Raw genomic sequence first — 21,359 nt, 5'->3', positions numbered from 1 at the left:
AATTTATCTCAAAGTTAATGGAAAAATGGAACTAATAGCTAAGGGAATTTTTCCATAACTTTTTGAAGACCCCTTATACAAATCCACATGCACAAAGATGTGTACATGTCAGGATGCTTACTTATTTTTTTTAAGAGTGGGAGGGGGAAGCTAATTAAATTTCATTGGTAAAGGCTCCAGTAAATAAATTTGAGTACAACTGTATCATGGGACTTGGTCATAGAAAGTTTGAGGTAGCTCTAAATATCCAGACATTGAAATTTCTCTAAGATATTCAGATGGGAAAAAAAATCAAATTGCAGAATACTATTCATATTTATAATGCAATATCAATTAGGAGTAAAAATGGATGTGTTTGCTTGTGTGTGTATATGCCTCAAAAAATCTGACAGGATAATTATAAAATTGTTACCTGGGAATAGGAATAAGATTTGTGGGGGAGGTGAAGGAAAAGAAAGAACACTTTTAATTTTTTACTTCATTATCTGTATTGCTTGAACTGTTCATATTTATGACTTTTAATGATTAGGGGGAAATGCTTTAAAAGGGAATCACAAGTTCTCTATGCCCTTACATTAGTTGATGCTGTTGTTGTTGGTAAGTGCCGTCAAGTCGATTCCGATCCATAGCGACCCTGTATAGGGTTTCCGTTTTGGTGAGCTTGAACCACCAACCTTGCAGTTCAAACGGCTTTGCAGTCTGGCCATTAACCTGCCATTAACCTACAGTGCCACACCAGGACTCCATTAGTGGATGTTATCACTCTAAAAATTTTGCCAGTTGCATAGGTGAAAAGTAGTATATTAATTTTATGAGTAAGGTTGAACATATTTTTCATGTATTTATTGCTCATTTGGAACTTTTTTCCCAGTGATTTTCTGGTTAGTTGCCCTTGTTTGTTTTTCTTTTAGGCTGCTTTTGACTTCTTGTTGATATATAGAAGCTCTTTAGATATTACAGATTATAATCCTGGATCTGTTCTACGAAAAGCCTTCAAACATTTCGTGGAAAGATGGAATTAAAGGATAATGGCAAATTTTCACAAACTTTTTGAAGTCTCTCTCTTAGGTGTTGCACCTGTCTTCTCAGAGGGTTCCACAGTTGAGTGGTATATAATTATTTTAATTCATTAACATTTGTGGAATTCTTACTGTGAACCAGGTATTGGACCACAAACTTGGAAAACACATTCCTAGAGTAGTGTTATCAGAGGTGGAAAGGGAAGGTCCTAGGTTAGCCCACTGGTGCCTCTAACCAAATACAACCAACACTAAGATTGATAGTGGAGTGGAGTGTACTAGCCTGAGCAGGGCTGAGGATGCTATGATACAAGAAGTAAGAGGAGAAAAATAGTTTTCATTCGTTTCCTGGGCTTCTTATCTTATTAAGTGCTGTTGAATCGATTCTGACTCATAGTGACCCTGTATAAGGTTTCCAAGACTATAAATCTTTATAGGAGCAGAAAACCTCATCTTTCTGCTGTGGAGCTGATGCTGGGTTCAAACCACTGACTTTGTGATTAGCAGTCCAGTGCTTATCCTACAGAGCCACTGCATTCCTGGACTTAGGAGGAGAGAACTGAGATGTCAGATTTTTCTCTTGTACAATGAGTTTTATTATAGATATCAATATATAATGATTTACAATTATATAAGACTTTGAAGACATTATTATGCTCTATAAGTTCGTTTTTAAAAAGAAACCTTTTTTAAACTTGTGATAAAGCTCCATTTCCTAACAGCTTCAAAACTGTGACTAGCTAAAATCTGGAGACTTCCTATTCTTGGGAATGTATCAGTTAGCTTCCCATGTTTCTTCAGGCCACATTATCCTCAGATGTTTTTGCATCCATTGGGTTCTTGCTATAAATAACGTAGATGCCATGAGGCATGTCAGGTGTTTCAAATAGTGCCTGGCAGGTAGAGAAGGGCTTGCTAACTGTTAGCTCTTCTTTTTATGTCCTTACAGATTGGGAAGACAGGTGCCTACCTGCAGTTCCTCAGCATTTTGTCCAGAATGCTCATTCGGCTGACTGAAGTAGATGTTTATGATGAAGAAGAGATTAATATCAGTAAGTTATCCATTTGGAATCACCTTTAGCCAATTTAATCACAAAAATGACTTTGTCTTTCATTTTCCAGAGGAATTCTTAGGTTAATGATTTGATTCATCCCAAGAGCCTCATGGAGAGCTTTTATCTTTTCTTTTAGTCACTTTGCTCAATATCAGAATAGCACCCATAGAACTACTGTTAACACATAGCTACTCTACTGGAGTCCTGGTGTGGCACTGTGGATTAATGCACCAGACTGCAAAGCCGTTTGAACTGCAAGGTCGGCAGTTCAAGCTCACCAGCTGCTCCTCGGAAACCCTATACAGGGTCGCTATGGGTTGGGATCAACTCAATGGCACTAACAATAACAACTCTACTGAAAGGAACTCTGGTAGCATAGTGGTTACAAGTCAGGCTACTAACCTCAAGGTCAGCAGTTTGAAACTACCAGCTGCTTTGCGGGAGAAATATGAGGCTTTCTGCTCTCATAAAGATGTACAGCCTTGGAAACCCTATGTAGGGTTGCTATGAGTCGGTACTGACTCCACAGCACACCACCACCACCATGCTTTACTGAGGACCTTCCAAATGTTGAGCATGGTGTTAGATACTTTACATAAATTACCAAATTTAATTTTATGTGCAATGCCATGAGATAGGTATTTTTCTGGTAAGTAACATGCTCAGGAGCCCAGCTGGAATGTGGTGGAGTTAGAATTAAACTACATCTAACCAATGCTTCCAGAGAGTAGAATTACTCATCAGGAGAGGTTTCTCCCTTTCGTGGAATTTTTTTCCCCACCCAGGCACACAAGTCAGTATCTTAGGGTAAAACAGAAATATGATATATAGAGAAAAGACGTTTCTCCTTGTTCACTAACCAGAATCCAGTCTCTGATCAAGGTAACTCTCTTTGAAGAGAGTCAGTTGTTTTGAGCTAATTTTAAAACTCCTCCATTGCTTCTGCCTATGCCCTGCCCAGTGGCACTTTGGGAATGAAAATTTGGTTAAGCAATTGTGTAGTTCTTTAGGTGCTTTTTACTGTGTTTGAGTTTTCTCTTTGAGAAAATTTATTTGGAAACAAGAAAGGGCTGTCAGAATCTGGTCTCTGAAGGAAAGCCTCTTCACCCAAGTTCCAAACTTCCCATAGTTTGTAACTGTTCAGAGATGAAAATCAACTGAGCAGCTGAATTTCTGTCTTCTTACTTTCTTTCATATATCAATGATAAAGACAGAATTTAAATCCGGGTTGTTAATCTTCAAGAAGTCCTGGTGGGCACTGTAGGATCAACACTGGACTGCTAACTGCAAGGTCAGCAGTTCAAACCCACCATCTGTTCCTTGGAAACCCTATGCAGAGTTGCTATGAGTTGGAATTGACTCAAAGGCACTTGACAACAACAAATACAGAAGCCCACTCTCTAATCACTTTATCTCCTTGTTTTTTTTTTTTTTTTTTTCTCTTATACCTTGTTTTTTTCTTTTGTAAAATAGGGATTATCCCCACTTTGCAGGATGTTATGAAGATTAAATAATGTTACACATAGCAAGTCCCAAGCATGTATTAAATTCACAATACAGAAAGTCCCTGGGTTACAAACAAGATCCATTCCTAACTGCCTTTAAGAATTTGTAGGTTGGTCGGAATAGGTGCATATGGTTTTTATTTAGCCTCACTTAGTCCTGGTGTGGCACTGTGGATTACTTGCTGGACTGCAAAGTTCGTTTGAACAGCAAAGTCAGTGGTTCAGGCTCACCAGTCGCTCCTAGAAAACCCTATACAGGGTTGCTATGAGTCAGAACCGACTCAACAGCACTTAACAACAACAACAGTACAAGACAGGTCCTGGTGTGGCACTGTAGAATAGGCACTGGACTGCTAACCCTAAGGTCGGTGGTTTAAAACCCATGAACTGCTCCTCAGAAACCATATATATTGTTGTTGTTGTTAGGTTCCATCGAGTCAGTACACAGCACAGCAGAAGGAAACACTGCCCGATCCTGGACCAGCCTCACTATTGTTGCCACACTTGAGCGCATTGATGCTGCCATATTGCCAGTCCATCTCACTGGGGGTCTTCCTCTTTTTCTCTGACCTTCCACCTTACCAAACATGATATCCTTCTCTAGTGACTGGTCCCTTCTGACAATATGTCCAAAGTATGAGACGAAGTTTGGCCATCTTGGCCTCTAAGGAGCACTCTGGCTGCACTTCTTCCAAAGCGGATCTATTGGTTCTTTTGGCAGCCCATGGCACTTTCAATATTCTCTTCCAACACCATGACTCAAAAGCATCAATTCTTCTACAGTCTTCCTTATTCATTTCCTTACTCATGCTTTCGCATGCATATGAGGTTATTGAAAATACCATGGCTTGGGTCAGGCACACCTTAGTCCTCAAGCTGACATCTTTGCTCTTTAACACTTTAAAAAGGTCTTGTGCAGCAGATTTGCCTAATGCAATACTTCGTTTGATCTCTTGACTGCTGCTTCCATGAGTGTTGATCCAAGAAGAATGAAGTCCTTGACAACTTCAATCTTTTCTCCGTTGATAAGAATGTTGTTTATTGGTCCAGTGGTGAGGGTCGCTGTAAGTTGGGCACGTAACAATAGCATTGTAAGAAGGAGCCCTGGTGGCAGACTGGGTTAAATGTTGGGCTGCTAACTGAATTGTATGCAGTTTTTAAACCCATTAGCTGCTACATGGGAAAAAGTTGGTACTCTACTTCTATAAAGATTTACAGCCCCAGCTGATTGCTATAAGTCAGAATGGACTCAACAGCAGTAGGGTTTTGGGTTTAGTTTAAGAAAAGGCTTGAAACCTTTTCAGTGATTTAAAAGTTGCACTCACATCAAGTAAAGGTGATTATAATGAAGAACTTGTTACAAGTAAGAGTTGGTCTAGTCTTTTCAAAATGAGAGTAAATTTACATAACATTAAAAACCGAGCTTCAAAGCTGACCCTACCCTGCTTAATGATGGTGGCCAGTTGCACTTGTTTGTATGTGTTTCTCCACATTCTACCAGTAATCAGCCCACACTTCAGGCTCCTGAAAGGCTCACTGCATCTAATCTGAGTCTCCCACTCCAGGGATTCCACCCGTGGTTTTTCCCATTCCAGTTACTGTGACAAATCACCCACATTATAGGAATTCCAGTGTGTTCCTGTTTCACTTCATCAGCCACACAAAATTGGCTTGAAGCCTTTTATCAAAGAGCATCCAGGAGTTGTCCATGAATTGGATGTTTGTAACCCAGGGACTACCTGTAAACATTCCTTTTTCTTCTATTAGACATGGATTCTGCTCTTGTCTAAAATACGTTGTTGGCTTTAGCTGCCACTGAGTCAACTTATGACAACCCCATACACAACAGAACAAAACACTTCCCAGCCCTGCGCCATCCTCACAATTTTTATGCTTAAACCCCTTGCTGCTGCCATTGTACCACTCCATCTCATTGGGGGTCTTACTGTTTTTCGTTGACCCTCCACTTTACTGGGCGTGATATCCTTCTCCAGAGATTGGTCCTTCATGATAAAATGTCTGAAATATGGGAGGCAAAGTCTTGTCATCCTGGCTTCTAAGGAACATCCTGGTTGTACTTCTTCCAACACAAATTTGTTTGTTCTTCTGGCAGACTATGGTACTTTCAATATTCTTCTTTAGCACTACAAAATCAAATGTATCAATTCATCTGCGGTCTTTCTTATTCATTGTCTAACTTTCACATGCATATGAGGCAATTGAAAATACCATGACTTGAGTTAGGCACACATTAGTCCTTCAACTAATATCTTTGTTACTTACTGTACAGTATATCAAGTTCATTATATATGTATGCATACACATAAATACATATGCATAATCAGTGTGTTGCTTAATTTATTGAATTAGGCCAACTAGATTTTATTTTATTTTACCAATATTATAGAGTATCAGCTGCTCCATGGGAGAAAGATGAGGCATTCTGTTCCCATAAAGATTTACAGCCTCGGAAACCCTGTTCAGGGTCACTGTGGGTAGGAACCGACTCGATGGCACATAACAACAACAACAACAACAACATAGAGTATTTTAAGGAGCTCTGGTAGCATAGTGGTTACAAGTCGGGCTGCTAATCTCATGGTTAGCAGTTTAAAATTACCAGCCATTCTGTGGGAGAAAGATGAGAATTTCTGCTCCCATAAAGATTTACAGCCTCAGAAAACCCTATACAGGGTGGCTATGAGTCAGAACCGACTCCATGGCACATAACCCCCACCACCACCATAGAGTATTCTGGAGTCCTGGTGTGGTGCTATGGGTTAATGCACTGGATTGCAGAACCCTTTGAAACACAAGGTTGCTGTGGGTCGGAACCAACTCCACGGCACTTAACAATAATAACAGTATTCTAGGTGTCCTGGTGCGGCACTATGGGTTAATGCACTGGACTGCCAGGTCAGTTTGAACCACAAAGTTGGTGATTCAAGCTCATCAGTCACTCCTAGGAAACCTATGGGTCAGAACTGACTCGACAGCACTTCACAGCAACAACAACACAGATTATTCTGGAGTCCTGGTATGGCGTTGCAGGATAATGTGCTGGACCACACGATTAGTTTGAACTGCAAAGTCGGTGGTTGGAAACTGCTTTTTGGAAACCTACACAGGGTCACTATGGTTAGAACCGACTCAATAGTACTTAACAAACAACAAAAAATAGACTGTTCTGATCAGAATGTGATTAGCATATGGCAAATGTGAAAATGTGGTTTCAGCCATAAGTGTTGCTGCTTTTCAGAAGGGAAAAAAATCAGTGGGCTTAAACTCTCAGAAGAGGTTTTTTCATGAGGTAAAATGATATGGGCTGAGCTATACTGGTTGAGAACCATATAGATGTATAGAGGCAAGAAGGAAAATAAATCGGTTCAGTTGCAAATAAGAACCAGTGGTGGCAACACATATGGTTTATTTGGGTGATGTGTTGAGGAGAAGTATAAGTTAGGTATGTTGGGCCAGGCCAGGCCAGACCAGAGAGTCCTCTAGAAAAAGTTGAAGCTAGTGTGAGGGACAGAAGAGCAAACCCACTCTCATTACAATGGAGTCTGTGCTTGTTCTTTTTGATGGAGATAGATTTGAATGTTCCTTGTTGCCTCTTAAGCATAGGACATGTACCAGGAGTTTTCAAGATAAAAGAGGAATTCCAAAATTATAGAAAAAGAAGAGGCTTACTAGTCAGAGACTGGTGAAACTTCAGAGACTATGACCCTTAGACACTCTTCAGGTCTAGAAACGAACTCACCTTCATGGCTCAATTTTCAGCCAAACAATAGATAGTCCTATAAGGAGCTCTGGTAGAGTAGTGGTTATGAATTGGGCTGTGAACTACAAGGTCAGCAGTTCAAAACTACCAGCCGTTCTATGGGAGAAAGATGAGGCTTTCTGCTCCTGTAAAGATTTACAGCCTCAGAAACCCTGTACAGGATCACTATGGGTCAGAACCGACTCCACGGCACATAAACAACAATAAGGAGAACAATATCATTAGGGAGCTACTCACACCTTGGAACAATCAACCATTTGAGATAAAAAGGGCAACATTTACCCAAGGAGAAAGTTCAGAAGGGTTAGGAAAGGAAGAGGAATGAAAATAGGAACCGCATGGAGGAAGTAGGGTACGTGATGTTCCATTGTGGGGATTGCAATCAATGAGTTGAAACAAAATATGTGTGAATCGTTGAATGGAAAACTGATCTGCTCTGTAACCCTTCGCCCAATTCATAGTAAAAAGTTGTTTGTTTGTTTTTTTTTAAGATACAGTGGAGCTTTGGGTAACCCATAGATCACTAGCAATTCCATCCCAAGTATTATCCTTTGTGCACATTTAAAATAATTCACTTTCACTTCTTTTGTGTGTGACACATATGTATGTTTCTATCAATCTTGTAGACCTCAAAGAAGAGTCAGATTGGCATTATCTTCAGCTCAGTGACCCCTGGCCAGATCTGGAGCTGTTCAAGAAGATGCCTTTTGACTACATTATTCACGACCCAAAGTATGAGGATGCCAGTCTGATTTGTTCACACCATCAAAGCATAAAAAATGAAGGTCAGTCAGACTTTTAAGTTTCTAATCTCACCCTTACCAAAATCATGGGAGGAGCTCTGGTAGTGTAGTGGTTACAAATCGGGCTGCGAACCGCAAGGTCAGCAGTTCGAAACTACCAGCTGTTCCGCGGGAGAAAGATGAGACTTTCTGCTCCCGTTAAGATTTACAGCCTCAGAAATCCTGTACAGGGTCGCTATGAGTCGGAACCAACTCCACGGCACATAACAACAACAACAACAACAACAACCCTCTTAAAGGAATGAGCTAAATTTTGTTAGTGATAAATTTACCTGGTGGTGGTTAATTACCCAGCAATACCCAGTGCAGAACTAAGGTTGACAACTCACTGGACAAAGAAGGGATCATCACAGAACCTATGAAAGGAAGGCTGAGCAGTCAGTAGGTGTTGAATAATGATGAAAACATTCCTGATATTATGTCATGGTCAAAAGTTTCAGTTAATAACACGTATGCTTATTTATGAACTTGGAATTGTTATAACAAAATGATTTCTTTCTTTATCTCCTCTGTCTCTCATTTTCTGTGTTCTTTAGGGATCACTGATTTTCACAGTATTAAATACAGTCCAGGTGTGACACTGGACAATGAACCACAACCAGCCGCTCCTCAGAAAACCCATATAGGGTTGCTGAGTCTGAAGTGATTCCACGACAGTTAACAACATTTATAATCCTGCCATGTTTCAGGGTCACCATCAGTAACCATCAATTATTACGGGCCAGTGTGATTGTAAAGATTAGGTAGGAAGGCTTGATAAATGCAATGTGAGACAAATATATTGCCAGTCTCCATTTCAATTTTAACTGTCACTGCTTTTAGGATCAATTGCTTCCACTGACAGGTCCTTTATATAGGTGAGTCTCTAAAGTTTAGTGTTAAGTTCTGAATCCTGCTAAGTCATTTTGAAAGATGAGAGCAATTCATCTGCATTATGGTGTTTGCAGATCCTTTCCTGTGTGTTTATAAAACAGTCTTAGATCAACAAATGAGATGTGCTTTGTTTTGCTTATAAACATAGTTTATTAGCTTATTATACTGAGACTTCTTGTTGCAGAGTGATGTTGAGTTGGCTGCAACTCATAGCTACCCTGTATAGTGTTTCCAAGGAGTGGCTGTTGGGTTTTGAACTGCTGGCCTTATGGTTCAAACTGACCATGTGATCCAGTATTTATCTTACAGTCCCACACCAGGACCCCATACTGAGACTTAATTGACTTCTTTTACCAGCCATGTGATCCCAGGACCCAACTCCTAAAGACAACCATATTCGACTATACAAAACCCTTTTGTTGACTGACAGTTTTTAGCATTTAATTAGTTGCTATTTGAGTTGGTTGTTATTGTTAAATGCTGCCGAGTCGGTTCTGACTTATAGCAACCCTGTATAGGGTTTCCAAGGAGCAACTGGTGAGTAGGTAGGGGTTAAAAGACTTGGTCTGCATCCATCCTGCTGCTGTTTAACACTGCTGGGAAATTCTGTGCAGACAGAGGGGTGGCGCGGAAGCCAGAGGACCTTTACGTGCGGTGTCAGACAGCACGGATGAGACTGTCTAAGTATGCAGCGTATAACACGTACCACCACTGTGAGCAGTGCCACCAGTACATGGGCTTCCACCCTCGCTACCAGGTAGGCCACGGGTGCCAGAGCCCACCACCACTTCCAGCGGCTTTGTGTGTTTCATGTTTGCTGATACCGTTTATTTCCCCAGTTCTTGTGTTTTCATCCCAGAGTGGAAGATGGAAAGTTCTGGAAACCTTGATTCCTGATCTGCTTTCATCCTTGGTTCCCTTCAGTGATTTATGAAATGATTGCTCTCACTACTGCAGTGATTCTTTTGGAGTTACATGTTCATCAGTGGCAGAAGTTAACTGACTTATAGATGTCCTAATTCTTCTTCATGTCCTAGCAATTTAAAAGATCAATTCCGTGGGAACTATGGTGTGCTTACTATGTCCCAGGCACTGGGGACACAGAGAGAATAAACTGGCTTCACATCAAGGCTCACAGTTGAGGGAAGGTGGTGTGCACATAAGCAAAATTTTAGAACTCTGTGAAACAGGCAAAAGGAGAAATACAACTGAGGCCTATAAATGGTATAAGTAAGGAGAGAAACTTATGTTTATTGAGCATCTACTATGTGCCAGGCAATGCCAGGCACTTTTATGTGTCAGTGCTTCCTAACTTTCATGTGACAGAAAATGTTTTCTATCCTGAACATGGGCTAAGGCTTCACAGCCAGAGGCTCCTGATCCAGGGCTCTGGTTGTCCAAGGCTCTGACTGGTCACTTGATGAGCTCTGTGTTCAAGCCACATCTGTGGTCCTTGTGGGTGTTCTGGTGAGGAGCCTATCACCTGTAGCTCTTATTCGTTTCTTACAAAAAGGCTTTGAGGCAGTGGTAGTTAGTCCTATTTTCTAAATGAAGATTCTGTCTTGTGTGGGAGGAGAAGAGGAAAGGAATTTTGTTTGCCAGCCTGCCAAAGAGGAGAGATATGGAGTCTTGAGAAAATTACAAGTGATTTTAGTGGACTTTTGCTGAAATAACAGGGACTTTGGTGGCACAGTGGGTCAGTACTCAGTTGCTAACCAAAAAGCCAGTGGTTGGCACCCACCAGCCACTCTACAGGAGAAAGATGAGGCAGTCTGATTTGTAAAGAGGTACAGCCTAGGAAACCCCTTGGAGCACTTCTGCTCTGTCCTGTAGGGTCATTATGAGTTGGAACCAATTCAACTGCAGTGAGTTTGTTTTTTTTTTTTGGTTTATCGCTGGAACATAAAATGCTGCCTGGGCCACTTGCTGTTGAGTTGACTTAACACATGGTGACCCTCCATAGGTGAGAGTGGAATGACTCTACAGGGTTCTCAGTGGCTGATTTTTTTCACAAATCTATCACCATGCCTTTTTTCCATGGATGTTCAGTAACTTCTAACCTTTCTGTTAGCAGCTGAGTGCTTCTGAAAGTACTAGGGAATGGGTAGTCTAAGGAGAGGACCCTGAGTGCCTGGAAGGGAATGGGACCTTTCTCAGTGAGGACTCTACGTAAGGGCCTGGTGTGGGCAAAGCTGCGTTTTTGAATAGTCTCTTCATTAACCATATGGGAGTTGACAGAGGGCCTATGAGGCTGACTATTTATAAACACATAAATGATGGTATGTTACATTTAGTTTTGTTTTTTTAACTTCAGACTCAAGCAGGGGAAGTGGGGGAGGAAAGAAACAGCTGGAGTGATGGGAGCAAGTCAGATGCCTAGACAGGGAGAGTGCAGAATAATGCATGTCCTTGTTGCTACAGATAGGCCTGAGGTAGCACGAACCAACCCTCTTCTTCCCTTTCACAGAAGGAAACAGCAGATGTCAGCTTTAACGCCCCCAAGTCAGCTGTAACCTGTAGCACCTGTCTCCTTTTAGTACTATTTTTTTTTAAGCATGCAATTTCATTGTAGAAGAAATTAAAAAATACATACAAATAATTCTTTAAAGCATAAAGACCCATTAGCTCACATAAACTCTTGTAAAAGTTTTGCTTTTTTTTTTTTTTAGTTCTTGGAGATGAAGTCTTTTTTTTCAAGGTGGTGGTATATGCCATGGAGTCGGTTTTGACTCAGTGATCCTGCATAGGATTTCCGAGGCTATAAATCTTTATGGGAGCAGAAAGCCTCATCTTTCTCCCATGGGATGGCTGGGAGTTTCAAACTGCTGACCTTGAAGTTCCCAGCCCGACTTGTAACCACTACGCTATATGGAGCCTTTTTTTTTTTTTTTTTTTAATTTGAAGAAATGAAATAGACACAGGAGCTGTAGTCACTAGTTATTTCAGTTAAGTCTAGCAGTGTACTGGTGCTGCTTACCAAGAGTCTGTTGTGATCTCAGGCTGCATGAATAGAAGAACGGAGCATCCAGAGAGGGAGGGAGAGTAACCACGTGGCTGGTTGGGCCACTCCGCATCTGAAAAGGAAGGCTGTGTTCAGGTCTGGATGCCACAGTTGAAAAGGAATATGTCTGGCATGGTAAAGGGACTTCAAACCCAACCATGTGAGGAATAACAAAGGGACACTCATGATCATCTTGATGGCCATTTTCATATCTCTAGATATGGTGCTGTGAGTTAGACGTGGACTGCTAACAACATGGTCGCCAGTTCATATCCACCTCTCCACGAGAGAAAGATGAGGTTGTCTGCTCCAGTAAAGATGTAGTTTAGAAACCCTATGGAATAGTTCTCTGCCTACAGGGTTGCTAGAGTTGGTATACACTCAGTGGCAGTGGGCTGCTGTGTTGGGATAGTCCTTTGCTCACACTGTCCTCTTTTCCTTCATCTCTCAGGGCTCCCAGGTCACCTCAGTTGCATCTTTCCACTCCCCAAAATCAAAATCCACTTCTCCCTCACCTTGCGTCCTCCCAAAGGACATCATGGTTGTAGTGGAGCTGCAGTAATAGCTTAAAGCTGGTGTGTACTGGTTGCCTCCTTCCTTTCCAGACCTCAGTGGATTCTTCAAAGTGCATAGCACACACAAGGGGGCTTCAAACCATTCATGGGAAAATGGAATTAAAAGAGAACTGACTTCTTCAATGAACTTTTTGAAGCCCCCTCATATTGGTGATGAGTCTGGAGGAGGGGTTCTGGCAGCTGACCCTGGTGAATGTCTTGGAAGGCTCCCTGTGTTGATGCCTGAGCTGAGGCCTGCAGAAGACATAAACGTTACTTGGGAAACTAGGGCAGGGAGGCCATACCAGAGAGTGGCAGGTACTTAGATAGGGCTTGATGAGGTAGTCTAATGAGCTGAAGCTGAATCCCTGGATTTGTGGACGAAGCGACTAGAGATGAGACTAGATATGGGGATAGTCTCCTCTCTCATCAGCTTCCACATCCATAAAACAGGGATGATAATAGTACCTGCATCACCTTGTGAGCTGTAAGTTAATTATAATATAAAGGGGCTAGAATGATGCCTAGCATTTAGTAAAAAATAAAGCAATGTACATGCAATTATTGTTACTAATACTGCTCCTATGCTTAATACCTGTGTTGGAGAAAATGCATTTCTTAGAATTAAAATGAGATGTATAGCATGAATGCTTTTGTTAACCCAACACACTTATGGGTCACATCCAGAGTCTAGAAGGGATTGGTGCCTGAGGTGGTGTAACTGGGCAAACCATGATGAGGATTCAGGGCAGGTGCAGACTCTAGCCTGCACATGTGTGCCTGAGTATGTTTGCCTAGTAGTAAGACCTGGGTGTCTACGCTTTGTACTAGTGTCAACCTGTGGATTTCTCATGCTGTGGGACAGAGCTGCCAGTGACCTCTGTGGAGTCATGGCCATGAATGGGCCTGGGTTCTTCTGGGAAGTAAAGCTGAACTCTGATGATAAGCTCTGTCCTTTCCCCCTCACACCTCAGCTCTATGAGTCCACCCTGCACGCCTTTGCCTTCTCTTACTCCATGCTAGGAGAGGAAATCCAACTCCATTTCATCATCCCAAAGTCCAAGGAGCATCACTTTGTCTTCAGCCAACCTGGAGGCCAACTGGAGAGCATGAGGCTGCCCCTCGTCACAGACAAGGTACTGGCTGTGAGTTCCAGTGGGTTCAGTCAAAGTGGCTTCAAGTGATCATGGGGTAGGGGACCTAGAGACAGTAGTTGCCTGATGAGAGAAGATATGCTTGTTCAAAAGAGCAGAGTGAAGAAACTGATACAGTGACTGAATTTAGAGAAGGCTAGTGGAGCACATAGAGCCCTGGAGTTGGGCTGCAGCACAAAGTCAGCAGTTTGGACCCACTGGCTGCTCCCTCGGCAAAAGATGAGGCTGTCTATTCCAGTTAAGATCTACAGCCTTAGAAACCCTATGGAGCCCTTCTCTGTTCTGTTGGGTTTCCATGAATCAGAATGGACTTAGTGGCAGTAGCTAGAGTGTATGTATCACATAAAAGTCACTCAGATAAAGGTTTGTCTTCCTCTATCATCAGTTTGAATCAAGCTCACCAGCTGCTCCTCAGAAACCCTATACAGTCACTATGAGTTGGAACTGACTTGGTGGCATTAACAACAATAATCTCTATATTGAACTTCTTTCTTCTTTCTCTATTATTTTGAATTAAATCCCAGATAGCATAACATTTCATTCATAGATATTTATGTGTATATCATATATACATAAATCTAGTATTAATCGTATACTAGATTTGCTACTTTAACTTGACACTTAATGTTTCCAAGTCTCAGTTTCCTCATCTGTAAACTTAAGCAATAATCACTCTTGCAAAAGCTTATTGTAAGCATTATTTGGAATCACCAGCGTAAGGCATCAGCCTAGTCCCTGGAAGATAACTGTGCCAAATACTCTTAGATATTCTTCCCTCTCATTACCGTGTCTTTAATACTTTCTGTTTTTGAGAATTTTAAACATACAAAGGTAGATAGAATAGTACAATGAAACCCTTAGTACACACTTCCCAACTTCAACAATTAATCACTCATGGCCAGTTTTATGTTATTGACCTCTCTTTGGGTGAGTGCAGTGGCTCTGGACTGCAAAACACAAAATTGGTGGTGTGAACCCATCCTAGCTGCTCTGTGGGAGAAAGATGCGGCTTCCTGCTCCTGCAGAGATGTACAGCTTTGGAAAACCTATGCTTGGTCACTAGCAGCAACAAAAATCTCTATTGAACCTTTTCCTCCTTCTTCTATTATTTTGACGTAAATCTCAGATAACAACATTTCATTCATAGATATTTAAGTATATATCGTAAAGATAAATTTCTATTCTTTTTGAAGAGATGGTTCTTAAATACTCCATTGTCTCTATGACCAGCATTCCTCTGGAGTAGAGCTTGCATTGACAATCGCAGCCTGACAACTTCACAGGAAACTTGCTGCACTTGAGTCAGGTTCAGTCTACACAGACCACTCTGTTCTTCTCCAGAATGCCAGACTTCTGTAGAGTTGAATGTACCCTTCAGATCCAGCAGTCTATGTATTATCAAGCAATGAGAACATTTGTAAAGTGCCAAAGAGGCCTCTCTAGGAAGGTGGTCTTATATTTCATGGGCTGAGGTGGGAGTGTTTTAGTGAAACTCCTGTATGTATGTCAGAAAAGGAATGATTTATCCATGACTCCACTCATTCTCCCAGCCTTCCCATCAGGACTAGTTATGAGCACCAGCTGTATACACAGTTTTGTAGCAGGTGCTTTGAGGAATTCAGAGGAAGCAGAAGAGCTAGCCAGCTCTGCTAGAGAAACCTGTCGTTAAGGAAAGCATTGAAGAAAACAGTTACATTTACAGAAAGGATATCACCATCTGACTATATAAATGGCTAGACTGCATGGTTTTGTGGTTGGGAGATGCCATATGCTCATAGTACATATATGGAGAATTTAAGTCATACAGGGATGATGTGTACTTACAGCACAGTATTATATTCCACTATGAAAGTCTAATTAATTTGGTAAGGTGATAAATGCCAGCTAGGTTTTATTCGTAACAAAATCATTTTTTAGCTTAGGATTCTGTGGGTCAGTTTGGGTTAGGGTGGTGGAAGGATCTGCTAGCCTTGACTGTACTTACTCATGTGTCTGTGTTAGCTAACAGGCCCACTGGGGCCGGATTAGCCTGCACTGGATGTGTCCTCTCTGCCCTATGTGGTCATTTATTCTCCAGAGGCATAGCCTGAATTTGTTCATGTGGTGGCTTAGGAGGGCCTTGAGAGAGAATGCAATGTATACATCCTCCTGAGGCTAGGTTCAGAATTAGCATATCATTTTTGCTGCATTTTATTGGTAAAAAGAAAGTTCCAAGACTAGCCCAGATTCAAAACTTTATCTTTTGATGGAAGGAGTGGAAAAGTTATGTTTTAAAGGAGAGGAAATTCTGTGGCCATTTTTACAAGCAATGCACCTCATTATGCCTCTGCTTTACAGAGCCATGAATATATAAAAAGTCCAACATTTACTCCAACAACTGGCCGTCACGAACATGGACTCTTTAATCTCTATCATGCGATGGATGGTGCCAGTCACCTGCATGTGTTAGTTGTCAAGGAGTATGAGATGGCAATTTATAAGAAATACTGGCCCAACCACATCATGCTGGTGCTCCCAAGTATCTTCAACAGTGCTGGAGTTGGTAGGTATTTTTTCATACACCCTACTCAGTAGAATTTCTATGCTTGAAAACATCACAGACTCATCTAAAAAGATAAGAGTTCAACATTTTACATCAAGCTCTTTGCTCTTTTCATTGTATTGCTGTTTGCCTTTTAATGAATAGTCTTTTTTCTGGTGTTTGATTATTGATCTAGTTCATGCTATCAGTTGTTACGGGGAAATAAAGGACAAGAAAAACAAATGTGCTTGCAAATTGGAGAAGAGTTTTTTCTCCCTGTAATATTTTTTCTCTAAGTCGATGGCCAATAGTCACTGGAAAAATGACGCTTATGAGGAAAGCTGAAAGCTGCTTTGTCTTGGGCTGGAACCTTGGTGAAAAGTTCTAACAGGGGTTATGTCCTATGTGGATGGTGGTGGATGGTGATACAGGACAGACCTGAATCTGGGGTCATTTTGCCCATTTCAGGTGCGGCTCATTTTCTAATCAAAGAGCTTTCCTATCATAACCTGGAACTGGAGCGGAACCGGCAGGAGGAGCTAGGGATCAAGCCACAAGACATCTGGCCTTTCATTGTGATCTCTGATGACTCCTGTGTGATGTGGAACATGGTGGATGTTGATTATGCCGGGGAAAGAAGCAGGTAAAATATCCTGTCATTACTTCTGTCTTCCCCACCTGGCCTCTCTGACTTTAAAATACTGTGGTATTTTAAAGATTTTGCCTTGAAATGTATAAATCTTTCGTGACTCTTTATTAAATCTTAAACAGGAATAAAAACAAGGCAAAGGCAAACATAGATCACCTAAGCGAGGGAAATCCAAACATAGATCACCTGAGTGAGTGAATTGCCAAAGTTCTATCTCCATGCAGTGACCTTAAAGGAGTCTCCTCCCACAACCATAACTGGCCACAGCAATGCATCACATACGCATGCCAGGCTTACAGAAAGCAGAGAGGGGACTTTTGCAGATAGGAAAACTTACAGGTTGTCTCTGAAGCTCTTGGGTATGATATCACAATCATTATGGAGTATGCTCAGGAAAGTTCCTGCTGGGGCCAGCTGGAGGAAATGGCCCTAAACCCACTTTTAAATATACTGTGCTTCTAACTCCAGCAGTTGGGCGTCAGAGGTGCATTAGATACTCAACAAAAATTGACATCTGAACAGTGACACCTAGGCACAAGATGGAATTAAGTTCTGCCTGGCTGGAGTCATCCACAAATAAAACCTTCAGATTTCATGTTTTTCAGCAATACAAATAAAGATAAATGAGTGTGTTCTGGTTTTAATAAGAAAGTTCTCTTTAACCCTTTAAATCTACTGAGTCTGTAAAGGATATAATTTACCCAATGCAAAATCAACAGCACCCCATGTTAGGATAGTGTGTGGTAAACAGATATGGGAAATCCAGATGTGGCAAATGTAGACTCATATTCCAAGCCCAGCCTTTTTTATTTATTAATTACATTTTAAAAATTTAAATACAGTATATACAGAGAATCACAGATATATATTCAATATAATATATAAAGGGGCTTTGAAAAGTTCATGGAACAGTAGAATGAAAAGATAATGGAACTTTTCCATGAACTTTTTGAAGCCCCCTCCTATGTATTCAAAAAGAAATTTATACTTCATATACAGAATTTTCCACAAACTGGCCTTTAACCAACTCCTATATCAAGAAAACAGTTCTTTTTTGGCTCATTTTTAAAAAGAAGTACTGGTGTGGTGCTGTGGGTTAATGCGCCAGACTGCAAAGCTGTTTGAACTGCAAGCTTGGCGATTCAAGCTCACCAGCTGCTCCTTGGAAACCCTGTACAGGGTCTTTATGGGTCGGAACTGACTCGATAGCACTTAACACCAACAACATATCAAGAAACAAGACATCACTTGAAATTCCCAGTAACTCACTCCTGTTACCTCCCACCAGCCAAACTTCTGGCACCATTTTATTTGCTATGCGACACTAAGCAAATAACTTAACCTTTGTGAGTTCTAGTTCTTTTTGGACTCCTGGTGTGGCACTGTAGGATCAGCATTGGACTTCAAACCACAGGGTTGGCAGTTCAAACCAACCTCTTGCTCTTGGAAACACTCTACAGGGTTGCTATGAGTCAGAACAAGTCGTCAGCATTTAATAACAACAGGTCTTTTTTGGCTCCTCATTTTTTTTTTTTAATTGTGAATTATGTGGTAGTTTACATGGGAGAACATTAGTTTTACATTCATCCTATCGTATAACATTTCATTACCATGTGCATCATCAACCAACCAACTACAAGCCTGCCCTCTCACCCCCGGTCGTCAGCACACAGCCCCTCTCCCTCTCTGTGTCTAAGGTCCCCAACCACTCCATCTCTCCACGTCATCATCTCTGCCTCCATCTCAGGCATCACTGCTTCTCTGGGTAGGGTCCTGCTCTCCACTCTTCTCCCTTGATGGTCCCAGGGATCTCTGCTCCTAGACTGAAAAGTTAATCACTCCCTTCCTTGCTATAAAACGTCTACCTTTACATTTCCAACCCTCACGATCAGTCCTGATAACAGTTTTTCACTATTTAACACCTCATTTTTAAAGAGGAGTCCTGGTGTGGTGCTGTGGGTTAATGCGCTGGGATGCAACATTGGATTGAACCATGAGGTCGGTGGTTCAAGCTCACCAGCTGCTCCTCAAAAACTCTACACAGGGTTGCTCTGGGTCAGAACCAATTCAATGGGACTTAACAACAACAACATCTTTAAAAGGGTTGCTAATTGCTATTCACAATGTCAGTGGTTCAAACCCACCAGCCACTGTAAAACCTGTTGTTTCTTTTATCTTTCTGTCACTCTGTTGTACAATTATACAGATTTTGACAAATGTGTAATGTCATGTAATGGTCACTGACACAGTATTATACTGTAACAGAATAATTTCACTGTCCTAAAAATCCTTTGTGTTTCACCTATTTATCCCTTCCCCATCTGCCTGTACCTCTGGCAACCACTGATCTTTTACCTATCTCTGTGGTTTTACCTGGAGTCCTGGCATGGCACTGTAGGATAACTATTGTAGGATAAGATTGGTTTGAACTGCAGTGTCGGAGGTTTAGACTCACCAGCCACTCCTTGAAAACCCTATACTGGGTTGCTAGGAGTCGGAACTGACTCAGTGGCACTCAACAACAATAGTTTTACCTGGAGCCCTGGTGTGGTGCTGTAGGATAGGTTATTGTTGTGATGTGCCGTGGAGTTGGTTCTGACTCATAGCGACCCTGTATAGGGTTTCTGAGGCTGTAAATCTTTACGGGAGCAGAAAGCCTCATCTTTCTCCCACGGAACAGCTGGTAGTTTCGAACTGCTGACCCTGAGGTTCACAGTAGGATCCGTGCTGGACTACTAAACATGAGATTGGTGGTTCAAACCTAGGAGCCACTCCTCAGAAACCCTATACTGGGTCATTATGAGTCAAAACGGACTCATTGACATTTAACAACAGCTGTGCAGGAGTAACGGCTTGTGCAAATGATCAACACCCTCAGCTGTTAGCTTAAAGGATGAAAGCTCTCTTTAGGCACCTCAGAAGAAAAACCTAGCAATTTATTTTAAAAACATTTACCTCTTCTACTCTGAACACACATGAGGTCACCTTGAGTCTAAATCTACTGGATGGCAACTGTTTTTTTCATACCCGTGCTAGAGGTTTGTGTGAGGATTACTTAAATTACAATATGTAAAGTGTTTAGCATATTGAATGAAGCAAAATGTTACATAACCTCATAAAGCAGCGGTGACTACAGGTTTGCTTGTCTGTTTGTGTTCTTTGCTGCTTTATACACAATAGCAAACAAATGAAATGGCTGAAATGGTGTGGCACTGTAGGATAAATTGTTGTTGTTAAGTGCTGTCGAGTCAGTTCTGACCCATAGCGACCCTGACCAGGGTTTCCAAGGCTATAAATCTTTACGGGAGCAGAACACCTCATCTTTCTCCCATGGACCGGCTGGTAGTTTCAAACTGCTGACCTTAAGGTTCTCAGCCCGATTCGTAACCACTGCGCTACCAGTGATACTGGCCCATTAACTGTAAGGTCAACAGTTCAGATCCACCAGTTGCTCCTCTCAAACCCTATGCAGGGTCACTATGAATTGGTGACACTTAACAACACTGCCAAAGGTGTGTGCATAAGGAGCCTTGGTGGTGCTTCAGGTCAAGCACTGGACTACTAACTGAAAGGTCAACAATTCAAACCCACCAATTACTCAGGGGGAGAAAAATGAGGCTTCTTGCTCCCGTAAAGATTTACAGCTTGAGAAACCCTGTGTGGGATCACTATGAGTTGAAGTTGACTCGATGGTAGTGAGTTTGGAGGGTATATAACTGGAAATAGGATTGCTGGATCATAGGGTATTTCTGTCTCTAGTGTTCTGAGAAAGCACTATACCATTTTCTATAGTAGATGTAAATTTTTTACAATTGCACCAGCAGTTCCAGTTTTCCTACATTTTGACCAATACTTCTTGTTATCTGTTTGTTTGTTAGTTTATCAGTGCCATTTTAGCCAGCATAAGATGGTATTTCATTGTAATTTTGATTTACATTTCTCTAATGGAACCCTGTTGTGGCACTGTGGGATAAAGTACCAGACTCTAAGATCCATTTGAACCACAAGATAAGTGGTACAAACTCACCAGCTGCTCCTTGGAAACCCTATACAGGGTTGCTATGAGTCAGCTATTTGACAGCACTTAACAACAAATGACAAAAATAGCTAAAGATCATGAATGTCTTTTCAAATATTTGTTGTCTCCTTGGATGTCCTCTTTGGTGATGGCTCTCTTCATATCCTTGCTCATTTTGTGATTTTTTTATTTGGCTTTTTGTTGTTGTGCTATTGCTGTTTTATATAGATTTTAGAGATTAGACCCTTATTAGATAAATTATTTCCAAAGATTTTTTTCCCAGTCTGCAGGCTCTTTTTTTTTTTTTAAGGTTTTTATTGTGGATTGAGTGAAAGTTTTCAGGGCACATCATCAGTTTCACATTCAAACATTCATATACCTTGTTTCATTACATTGATTATAATCCCCTCCACATACCATCAGTTA

General features: G+C 41.4%; 1 protein-coding gene across 3 annotated transcripts in view; it reads left to right on the top strand.

Annotated features, from left to right (window-relative positions):
- Window positions 1-21,359, top strand: part of GREB1 (growth regulation by estrogen in breast cancer 1) — a 130,036-nt gene that overhangs the window by 69,841 nt on the left and 38,836 nt on the right. For all 3 annotated transcript variants that reach the window (XM_006869450.1, XM_006869449.1, XM_006869448.1), the window contains exons 22-27: window positions 1,969-2,071; window positions 7,987-8,145; window positions 9,651-9,793; window positions 13,566-13,727; window positions 16,083-16,287; window positions 16,735-16,909. In XM_006869450.1, the coding sequence (XP_006869512.1) occupies window positions 1,969-2,071; window positions 7,987-8,145; window positions 9,651-9,793; window positions 13,566-13,727; window positions 16,083-16,287; window positions 16,735-16,909 (947 nt within the window). The remainder of the gene's footprint in view (window positions 1-1,968; window positions 2,072-7,986; window positions 8,146-9,650; window positions 9,794-13,565; window positions 13,728-16,082; window positions 16,288-16,734; window positions 16,910-21,359) is intronic.

This window comes from Chrysochloris asiatica, unplaced genomic scaffold (assembly GCF_000296735.1).
Source record: "Chrysochloris asiatica unplaced genomic scaffold, ChrAsi1.0 scaffold00131, whole genome shotgun sequence".
NCBI lineage: Eukaryota > Metazoa > Chordata > Mammalia > Afrosoricida > Chrysochloridae > Chrysochloris > Chrysochloris asiatica.
The sequence above is the reverse complement of the archived record's forward strand: the minus strand, read 5'-3'. Positions and strand labels throughout refer to the sequence as shown.